At 46.2% G+C, this 11,531-nt stretch overlaps 1 protein-coding gene across 1 annotated transcript; it reads right to left on the reverse strand.

Annotated features, from left to right (window-relative positions):
- Positions 1-1,992: 1,992 nt before the first annotated feature.
- LOC123059377 (amino-acid permease BAT1 homolog) lies at positions 1,993-6,892 on the reverse strand. The gene is made up of 7 exons (XM_044481959.1): positions 6,412-6,892; positions 5,981-5,999; positions 5,294-5,513; positions 4,922-5,103; positions 4,432-4,721; positions 2,678-2,807; positions 1,993-2,589 (listed from the first exon to the last, which is right to left on the reverse strand). The coding sequence occupies exons 1-7, from the start codon at positions 6,789-6,791 to the stop codon at positions 2,239-2,241; spliced, it is 1,572 nt and encodes a 523-aa protein (XP_044337894.1). The 5' UTR covers positions 6,792-6,892; the 3' UTR covers positions 1,993-2,238.
- Positions 6,893-11,531: the final 4,639 nt, after the last annotated feature.

Consider the following 11,531-nt stretch of genomic DNA (forward strand, 5'->3'; position numbering starts at 1 on the left):
CTCAAAGGTGGAATCTTTCCCAACAACTTGTGCAAGAATTTCTGGAGACATGAAATTGAGAAGGTATGATAGAACCTGCTGATCTTTGGCGATCCAGGGTCCGTATAGGGGATTCGGCTCTAGGGCCGTGGTCTTGTCTGCCTTCGTGATCTCCACCATCTTGGGTGGAGCGGCATCGGTGTTGTCCAGGAGCCCCGTCACCTGCGCGCCTCGCAGGGCTGGGAGGACCTGCGTCTTCCAGAGGATGAAATTACCTCTTGCGAGCTTCTCAGATGGCGGTGATCTAAGGTTGAGGGAGACGCCGGCGGAGGAAGCCATGGAGACGATGATGTGTGGTTTCTAGGGTTTTGGATTGTGGCTAGATGTATGAGAAGAGGTGGCTCTGATTACCATGAAAGATATGAAGCGTTCCTACTCCATCGAGGGAGCCGCGTGGTAGTTTATATTGATGCGTGGCCGAAGTCTGGCTTGACGTACAAGGTTATGACAGAAGGAGTTTGGGTAGAATACAAGAGAAGGAAGAAGGTTGAGATTACAACTCTATATTCTAACACCATGAACTTCAAACAAGCTTGGAAACTGTCCATAGTTGGACGCCAGCAATCCCCTTCCGCATGATTCGGCATTGTTGACCAAGAGGAAGTAGTTTATTGTTTTTGTCATCGTGTATAGGCCGTCCATGGAATTATTGTTCAAACCCCCTTCCGTATGATTCAATACTGTTGACCGAGGGGTTATAGTTTATGATTCTTGTTGTTGTCACCTATAGGTCGCACGTGGAATTATTGTTCAAGATCCCTTTCCACACCATTAATGTGGGAGTGGTATGATAAGATAACAAGACCGTTTAAGTTGAATTTTCTAGTGTCACGTGAATGGTTCCTTGGAGTATGAATTGCAGTAACTTGACTGAAAACGATGTATACTGCGCTCTCCCTTCTGATTTGTATCCCCCCCTCCTCCCTCCAAACTAATTTTAGCTAACCTTTGACCATGAGTTATGATATCGAACATAAATATAATATTTTTTTGTGGCATATAACTTATATTTTTTACTCAAATATATAATCAGAGATTAACCTAAATTAGCAGAGAGCCTTTCAAACCAAAAGGGAGGGAATAGAAAGGGAGACTCAATTTTCCAAAATTGCAAATTTTACTTATTAAAAGTCCAACTAGCAGGTTAAATATTACAGGTTGTACTTTTTAAAATCGACCGGGACTTGTAAGAAATCAGTTCCAACACTGAAATTTAGACAAGGTCGCAAACTATCCCAGGTTTAATGCGGGGAAGATCCCCTTCCACATGATTTGGCATTGTTGACCGAGGGCAAATAGTTTATAATTGCTGTCACCACATACGGGTCGTGCATGGAATTATTGTTCAAGATCTCCTTCCGCATGATTTAGCATTGTTGACCAAGGGTTCCACAATCATTCGCGTGATATGGAGTGATATGATAAGATTACAAGACAGCTCCTCTCTCCGCCCCCTGGCTCTTGGATTATGAAAAATTCATTAATTTGGCTGCAAAAAGATATACCATATCGGAGTAGAATACATAGAAAGGGAGACCATTTGCCTCTTTTGTACCTGGCTCTTGGATTATGAAGATGGCATTAATTTTAGTGTCAAAAACGCTCTTATATTATGGGACGGAAGGAGTACCATATAAGAGTACAATATATAGAAAGGGAGACCTCCTTTGTTCCTGTCAGTGTCAACTGTCAAGCTAGTGTGATTAGGCTTTGTATCACTGATCTTTATGTCTGCATCGACATCGATTGATACACTCTGTGTGATTAGAGATCCTGGTGTTATTTCATCTTCCTTTGCATTTTGAAGTAGGGTACTTTAGTGTAGACGACATATATGAATGAATATATAGAGTTTTAATTAATCATGTTGTTGTCATAGAACACATGAACTATACATGACACATGTGCATACGTTTTTAATCCGATGAACACATGAACACATTAATCGTGTCTGTTTTAAATCTTTTTGCAGCCATAGCGCACCGCTAATCGATGCTGCATATGCATATGGATCCGAGCAGGTAACCCCTAGCATGGGCAGTCAGCCGGCCCGGCGAGAGACAGACTTTTTGAACGAGGGGTGGAGAAAAAGGCGTGTTGTGCTGTCAAGATTCCCGCCACAGCTGCAGAAATCTACTTCCCTTGATGCATAAAAATCAACCAGCCATCGAACTAATTAAGCTTACAAGGCTCATAATTCTAGTATGTGTCAACGTTCACGATGGGTCCCTTGAACCAGAACCGAGCATGGAACACCCAAGAGCCAACGCTGAGCAACAGCACCCCACCGACGGCAACCGGCGTGTAGTTGAAGACGTCCTTTCCCACAGGGTATGCCACCGGTAGCGAGAATAACACAGTGATGAAGACCACCCACAGCACGGCGGCCCAGCCGATGATCACACCGTACCTGCCGAGGTGAAACGGCCCTCGGACGAATGACTTTCGGGCGGTCGTCACCCGGAAGAAGATGGGCAACGCGTAGGAGATGTACAACCCTAGAGTCGCAATGGACACCATCGCCTGGAAGGCCACTTGGCTCCCCAATGACTTCACACACCAAATAACATGAAGCAAGGAAATGAAATGTCAGTCAACGATTCGGGCGACACAAAGTCTGTGAAACATGCATACGTACCGTGAGAGCCATGGCGAAAGCCACGAGCACGGAGAGCCAGACAATGTTCAAAGGCACCTCATGTTTGGTCACCCGGTGCCAGAGGTGCGAGTACGGCATAGCTCCATCCCTGGAGAAGGCATACCCCATCCTGTGCCACGACACAAAGATGACCAATTCAGATAATACATTGCGACAATATAACAGTTTCTCTCACTTATTGTGCTGTACTACTTAAATGCATGTGCATTGCAATAAAAATACAAACATATACATAAATACAAATTGTACTTTGGAACCACATGTGTGAGCATGGCCCTCGTATGACTTCCAACAAGCCATGACCGACATCCATATCTTTCTCTGTTTCCTCCTTTATGGCAACAACCAAGCAACAGTCCAAATTTGCAAAAACGCTAACCAGCCAAATCATAATAGCAACCTATTATGATGTAATGGGACATGCAATATTCAAAGCATTATCAGGCGGTATTTGATATTAATTTTCGTTTTCTAATTACAGCAAAAGGGCCTCTGGAATGCAACACCTACAGATTTAGGATGTGGGAGCGGACGACATACTGAAAAATGATGTCATAAGTTCTCAATTATTAAGTAATGTATATTTGTGATTGGGGTATGAGATGTCTGTGACGGGACAAATTTTAGGAAGGAGGTATTTGTGAGCATAGAACGTCCCAACCATCACGACGACGACCACAACCACCCCGCTCCCCCCAGGGCCGGCCCTGAGGGGGGGCGGCCGCCCCGGGCCCCCAAGACCTAAGGGGCCCCGGCTAGGTACACATACGCAAGTAGCCCATTGCTGGCCCAAGGAGGAGGCAGGCACACACGTACACGCACGTAGCAGGTTTGCCTTATAATAAAACAAAACGCGCAGCAGATATCCCATTGATCGCTAGCTAGAAGTTGCAATCCCTAGTTTTTTTGCCTAAAAAAGGTTGCAATCGCTAGATTATCGCCATGATCTCCGTGCATGCGCTGGACGAACCTCCACTCTCCGATCTCCTACCCGGATCCTCGCCTCCTCGTTCTCCTTATCTGTCTCACCGACTCCCCAAAATTCAGTTTCCAAAAAGCCCTAATCCAAAGCCACCATGGCAGACCGCATGTGTTCAACAATTCGCTGCCGCCCTCTACAGACATCGAGGGCCGGTGAGCGGCCCCTGCTATCCTCTCTACCGCTGCTGGTCCAGTCCCTGCTTCGATCAAATCCTTCTGGATGCTCCTGCTAGTTCGCCAGTTCGACCGTTCCTAACTAGCCAAATCCTCAAGGTGTGTAATTTCCATCATCTTAAATATTGGATGGATCGATGTGTACCACATATAGCAAATGTATGTTTAGTACTAAATTCTAATTGTAGTGTGTTTTACAGTTCTGTCATTTATTAGGATTGAGAGATATATTATCTAACATATGCCTCTAGCAAAAGTTTGTTTTTCATGTAGAAATTGCTGGAAGATATGGATATTGGTATGATCATCAATGACTTTGCATCTATCGAATGTTATAATTTTTTTAGATAATATATATAAGTTATTTATTATAAATATTGGTTTTGGATGCATCTCAAGTGTTTTTAGTATATAGAATATATGTCAATATTTTGATGATTACATTAAGGCTAAGGGCCCCCAATTCTTGTCTCGCCCCGGGCCCCTGAAATGTCAGGACTGGCCCTGGCTCCCCCCCCCCCCCCCCCCCCCCCAATAGTAAACAATACATCCAAAGAGACGATAATCTAGTGACGAACCTTGAGTTGCTCGTGATGCTCGCAACACCACAGAGGAACATGGCGACAGCAATGACGCCGAGGCACACGAGCCCACCAACACCACTGCCGTACCTCTGGTTGAATATGGTGTGCAGAGCCTGAGCGATGGCATAGCCGCCAGCATCATTATCGGCACTTAGCAAGTACGGGATGTCTGTCACCACTGAAGTCAGGGTCACCAGGTAAATCCACCCAAAGATGTTTGAGAGAACGACCGAAGTGACAATCCCAATCGGACCGCTCCTATCGGCGTTCTTCGTTTCTTCTGTCTGCATATATATCAATATACATAATTAAGCAAGAACATCCCGATCATTAGATCTTTAGTTATATCGACGTCGAGGATGGTGTAGTGCAATCGATGTCTAGAAATCAGGGCATGCTCTAATTGGAATCCATATGTGAGTACATGGTCTAAGTAATCAACAAAAGTTTATGTTGGAATTAATTAACATCGATTGTCATGTACCATATGAGCAGATGTATCGTAGCCGATCATGCAGTAGTTGCTCATCAACAGCCCCACGCCTAGAATGTAAGCCTTGTTATGGATGCCCATGCCATTGTCCGTGTTGAGGTGCGTAAAGATGAAGTCGGCACTCGACCTCTCCTTGGCAACAGACGGAATCAAGATCACCAGCACAAGCACACCTACCATTGTTCAGAGAGTACAGGCACACCAACAATCAAAGACTAGTTGATGGCACACACCAACAATCAAAGACTAACAAAAGTTGATGTGTACTACAGTATGATGTGTACTAACGTATGAAATATGCATGCAAAATCAAAATAAAATGCATATCCAAAAAAGGCAATGATCAAAATAATATGAGTATACCTGCCGCGTTCCAGAAAGCGCCGAGCTGCCCAAACCAGGAGAGCCAGTGGATGGGGAGGCTATTGATGAGGCCATGCAGGATGAGGATGAAGCCATAGATCGCCAAGACGACGTACTTGGATGCCACGTAGCCGCCGCCGTTGGTGCCGCCGGTAGCCAGCAAGATGATCACCTGGATGAGCTGCGCCAGCGAGAAGTCCACGCTGGTGGCCGTCGCCCACTAGGCAGTCAGGCAGGCAGGACGGTCAAAAGAAGAGGCTGGACTGTGTCAGCAACTTGCCAATAATTTAGTTTTATCTGTTCCTTGATTGAAGTATGAGTTCACAGCCTCAGTGGTCAGTCCACTCCGTTGAAAATCGACAGGGACGTGGAAGATCTCCGTTCCGAACACGCTGCCGTTATTATTTTATCCAAGTATCCAATGGTCTTTCTGGACGGCCACATGCATGCATTAAGTTTCTTATAGATAGATTACTGTCTTCAAGTATACTAGCTACCAATACTTATAGATCAACGTACTAAAGTACTAAGTGTCATGGTTTTGAACTAAGGTTAGTTCAACATTAGTTTAAAACTGCCACACTTATTATGGACTGGAGGGAGTACTATACTTCTTGTAGAAAAGGGAGTGTACTTGAAGCTGCAGACAAATGTAGAGATAGTAAAGGAGCCTAGAAGTTGAAGTACCTGACCCACGATGTTGAACCTGTAAAAGCAGAGCATAGCTAATAAGATCAAACCTTTTTTCGAAAAGAAAAAAAAGCTAAGATCAAACCTGGAAAAAGAACTATTTCTAATAGTTTGCTTTGTGAAAGAGATGTATGGCAACCTTGGAGAGAGAACTATTTCTAATAATTTACTTTGTGGAAGAGGATATATGGCCGAGTCTGTGGATATCAAAATTTTGAGCAAACTGCTAACTAAATGACAGATCATATGTATCTACAGTTTATCCAATGCAATGAAGAGATAATTCCAAGCAGAACAGCATATCAAAATCACCCATTCCTGCTCACGAATCTAATTAAAAAAGCATGAACAGCCAAACATACTATACCAATATGAATGCGATTGCAACCGCAAAAAAATATGAATGCAATTGAGTAATTAAGTAGTACCAGCCAGTGACCCAGGAGGCAAGGGACGCCCACTTCTTGCCGGCGAGCTTGGCGCTCCAATAGTAGAGCCCGCCGGAGGTCGGGTAGGCGGAGCAGATCTCGGCCATGGACAGCGCCACGCAGGCGTTGAACGCCGCCACCACCAGCCACCCCAGCGTCATGGACGCCGGCCCGCCGTAGCGCAGCCCCGTGTTGTACGTGGAGGTGACGCCGGTGAGCACGGAGATGATGGAGAAGGAGAAGGCGAAGTTGGACAGCACGCTGAGCCCGCGCTTCAGCTCCTGCTTGTACCCCATCTGGTGCAGCCGGGCTCGGTCTGCGTCCTCGCCGGCGCCGGCGTCGGTGACTGCCACGACGGCGGAGCGCGACGACACGGCCATATCGACCGCGTCTGCTTGGCCGAGGCGCTAGTACTATTTGGGCAGTTGAGCTTGTGAGAAATGGCGTTTGGTTGGTGTCAAAAGAAGGGGAAATGATCCACGGTTGCGGCGCCGTTCGTGCATCAAGGCAGCCATGTAGGAACTCTTATTATACTGCTCCATATCCTGTCATTCAATCGTGTGTACCATTTCCTCGGGGGCGGACTAGGACCGGTCATTCAAGTATATCTTATGTTAATCTCAAGGCGGCTGCTACGCGTAAGCCGGCTGAATTTTTGAAAGATCAGCCCTAGACGTGCATGGCAGGAGAAAAGCATATCTACCATGCATGGGATATCCCATGCATGTGCTGGCCGTTTATTTTGTTGGAGATTCATTTTCATGCATGCATACTTTATTATTATTGCTCAATCCATCTGCCGTATTCCATTAATGTGGCCATACCAATCAGTCACTCACAATAAAAAAAGTCGTTGATGGTTGCATAATATTTCATAATCTTTTTTGGGGTTAATAGTTTCATAATGTTTATCATGTTTGAAGACTTAAATTTCAAATCTTGTCAAAATATATTCAAGAATGTTTTTGTTTCAAAGGCCACGTCACCAGAAACATTATTGAACTTTTCCCATGGAATTAGCAAATTTTGATGAAACAAGTTTGAAGCCCAGCGATTTAGTTGTCAAAAAAATTTTATTGCAAAAAACATATCAATATTAGTCTTGTTTTAAAGATCTTGCCCAAACAAACACATTTGTGTAAACAGAAAGTAAAACAAATTTTTATTTCAAAATGTACTAGGCATCTATTTGTTTGAATGAAACTTAATGACTAGAGAATAACACATGTCAATGGGCCCACAGAAAAAATAAAAAAATGTGCATGCATGCATGCATGCACTGGAGGTCTGGTGCATGGTAGAAATTCCACTCTCTGTATGGCCGTTAGATCGTAGGCTAGCATGAGCGCGTCTCCCTCGTCTCTCTTCGCATCCTCCTCTTGCGTCACATCTCAGCAAGCGCGATGAAGGTTCCCTCCCGACCTTTTTTTTATCGCAGTGCCTAGTCGTTCGAGCAGCAGCTCCTCGGGCCGGCAATGCAGTGCCGTCATTCGCCGGAGTGTCGTTTTGGTCGCAGCAGCTTCTCGCCGGCCGGTACTAGCCGGTAGTGTAGTGCCGTCGTTCGCCGGAGTGTCGTTTTTGGTCGCAATAGCCTCACCATCATACCATGGACGATGCTCCCACGCAGCATTCCACAGCCCGCTCTAACGCAGCACCGGCGGTCCAACGATGCTCTGTCGCAGCTCCATAGCACCATGACGACTCCCGGAAATGCTCCATTGCAACCTCACCGCAGCATGGCCCGGTGCTCCGTCGCAGCTATACCGCTCCCCTCGCCGGTGCCTTCATGGAAGTTGCATTGCAGCTACACCGCCCCCATCGATGGTGCAGCAAAGCAACGATGCACCCACAGTGGTGCTGCCGCCGGCGACCTCGACCACTGGGGCCACCGAAGAGCTCCAACGGAGCAGCACCGAAGCCGATGAAAAAAAAGCTTTGCAACACCGACGACGTCCCGGGGAAGCTCCATCATAGCTCCATTGCAGTCATGGCGGGGCTCCAATAACCCCAGACGTGCTCCATTGCAGCCCCGACGACGGTGGAAGCTATGATGCAGCTCCAGTGGCGCTTCAGTGCAGCCACGGCGGAGCTTCGACAAGCTCGCTCGGTGCTCTATTGCAGCCCGAGCGGCGTGAGGATGAACCAGGCGACGCCCGACTGGCGTCCTCTCCGCTCCGCTGTGGTGGTGCCAAATCTGGGTGGTGCTTCTCCTCTGCCGCTTGACAAACGTAGCAATGCTACACGCTTGGCGCTCTTTCGCTAGAGATGATGTTGGGAAAGAGGCGGGCAGCTTCATGCGGGGCACGTGGCGCGTGGACACAGGGATTTACGAGACCAAAAATCAGTCGGGTGAATTAGAGAGTTTTCCTAATCTCAAACAGGAAACTGCACTAGGTTGATACACTCGTATGCGATGTTGTCGATCGCTACGCTAGGGTTGTATATCTCCTACGCGCTGCCCATCTTCTTCCGGGTGACCACAAAAACTATGAATTTTAAACATTTTTGAACATGAATTTTAAAACTTCATGAAACTACAAAAACTATGATTGTTAGATCTTTTTTTGTGAATTTGCACAACTATTTTCCGTTGTTATTAATAAACTTACTATGTATGCAAGAAGAGAACATTCTTATATATCCACACAAAAACCATCATGTAATATTCTGTACATGCATGTTCCATTGTGATTTGTAAACTCAAAACTCAAAACATATGAAATATTGAACTTGTTTTGAAGATATCATTGAAAGAAAGACATGCGTTCATACAGACTATTTACCCTGTATTTATTTTAAAGTATATGGTTGTTTAAAGTTTAGATTCAAAATAAAATCCACGTCACATACTAGTGTATAGGAGAGAGAACTAGTAGGTGCAGCTTTGCTCCATAAAGTTGTCAGATGGATTTTAATATGAGAATGAATACATGGCATGAGTGAATCTCTAACAAGATGGACGGTTTAGCCATGCACTGGATATCCCGTGCATGGTAGAATCACTTTTCTCTTATATCATAGCATTTCGAAGTTCCACAAAAGACATGTTATCGAAACCTCAACTTGCAAGCAGTTATGGCTCTTAATATGAGATACAGATTACAGACACAACAGATTTTGATCATGGACAGTTAGAACAAACCAGGAATGGCAGTACCTGCGGCATTCCAGAAAGCACCGAACTTGCCAAACCAGGAAAGCCAGTGAATGGGGAGGCTGTTGATGAGGCCATGCAGGACGAGGATGAGGCCGTAGATGGCCAGCACGACGTACTTGGAGGCCCTATAGCCGCCGTCGTTGGCTCCGCCGGTGCCGAGCAGGATGATCACCTGGATGAGCAGCGCCAGCGAGAAGTCCACGCTCGTCGTAGACGCCCACTGCCACAGTCAGTCAAAACAGGAGGCTAGACCATGTCAGCAACAGGTCAAAAATGAAAAAACTGAAAAAATATAGGAAAAAAACAAGGAGTTCACTGCATGTATGCATCATCAGAGAGCCAGAGATTCTGTCCTACGAAGATCGAGGTGTACCTGTCCGACGATGTTGAACCAGCCGGTGACCCAGGAGGCAAGGGACGCCCACTTGTTGCCGGCGAGCTTGGCGCTCCAGTAGTAGAGCCCGCCGGAGGTCGGGTAGGCGGAGCAGATCTCCGCCATGGACAGCGCGACGCAGCCGTTGAACGACGCCACCACCAGCCACCCGAGCGTCATGGACGCCGGCCGCCGTAGCGCAGCCCGGTGTTGTACGTGGAGGTGACGCCGGTGAGCACCGAGATGAGGGAGAAGGAGAAGGCGAAGTTGGAGACCACGCTGAGCCCGCGCTTCAGCTCCTGCTTGTACCCCAGCTGGTGTAGCCGTGCCCGGTCCGCCTCCGCGACGGAGATCCAAACTAGCGTTTGGTAGAACGTAGAAGTATAGCAGGGGAGTCAAGGGAGGGAGTGGAGTGGAGTGGAAACGAAAACGATCCACGGCGGCGCCGTGCCGGCATGCAGATTCGGCGTGTTGCTAAACCTACTCGGGATTCGGGATTGTTGCGGCGTGATTCGGCGTGTTTGACCAAACGGAGAAGATGGCGGCAAGTGTTGCGTCAGAGTTGATGGACTGCTGGTCGCCCGGGGAACAGAGCTACTAGTAGATCCTACTGATGACTAACTTAATTACAAGTGGCAGTTTGTATTTATCTTATCGAGAAAAAGTGTTTGTTTTATGACATTATGCTGTTTTATGGATGATATTCTGTGTTCATGACATCAGAAACTGTCAGGAGCGTGTCTGAATATCTGAGGACTCAACACTTGATCGGAGTTCAGCTACGATCTAAACTTCATAATACCTTTTGGGGCGTCAGCGGCCGGCCACCGTCCATCTTCGATCCTACATCTGTCAGACCAGTAACCGCTTTGCGGGTGAAAAACGGACCATGATGACGTCGATCTTCAATCGGACGGCGGCCAAGCTTCTGGATGTCGCTCTTTACTTTTCACAAGAAACACCCCATGCTTTGCTGTTTACCTGCTCCCTTATTTTTCTGACATTTCACTTAACTGTAAGGCTCTAAAGCAAGCATTCTAAAGACTTGTATACTGTATTGATGATGTACTTGGTTAAACCATGGCCGTCAGTGTTCCTAGTTGGCCTATAGTTGTAACTAAGATTGCACCAAGTTCTGATTTTTTACTCCCCAAAACTAGCTACTTGTTGTATGAATTCATCGTTAGCTGTCCATGTTTGTCAGTTCAGTTCCCTGAACCTGACAGAAACACAAACCCCGCGAACGTATCAAGTACTCCCAGGTTTCCAAGTACTCGGCAAAGCATGTATCCATCAAGTCTCAAATTTTGTAATCCAAGTTCCAAACATACTCCATCGCCAAACCAAAAAAGGCTAATCTATCTCTGAATTGAACCTAAAATGAGCTTGGCTATGAATTCAGGCCTCGACATCAGGTTGAATTTGTCCCTTTTTTCTCTCAACATTCAGATTGAGTTCGATTTGAAATTTTATGGCACAATAGATACATATATCATTAGTGTTGTAAATATTTTTCATATTTTTAAGCGAGCAGATCTTTTTATTTTCTGTAAAAAATGTAATTAGAGAGAATGCCTCCACACAACTCTA

The sequence above is a fragment of the Triticum aestivum genome, chromosome 3A (genome assembly GCF_018294505.1).
Source record: "Triticum aestivum cultivar Chinese Spring chromosome 3A, IWGSC CS RefSeq v2.1, whole genome shotgun sequence".
Lineage (NCBI taxonomy): Eukaryota > Viridiplantae > Streptophyta > Magnoliopsida > Poales > Poaceae > Triticum > Triticum aestivum.

Coding starts and splice junctions, on each gene's coding strand:
- LOC123059377 (XM_044481959.1), bottom strand. CDS start 6,791: ATGGCCGTGTCGTCGCGCTCCGCCGTCGTGGCAGTCACCGACGCCGGC. Junction 4,722..4,921: donor ACGATACATCTGCTCATATG/GTACATGACAAT, acceptor ATATATATGCAG/ACAGAAGAAACGAAGAACGC. Junction 2,808..4,431: donor AGCATCACGAGCAACTCAAG/GTTCGTCACTAG, acceptor GTCGTGGCACAG/GATGGGGTATGCCTTCTCCA.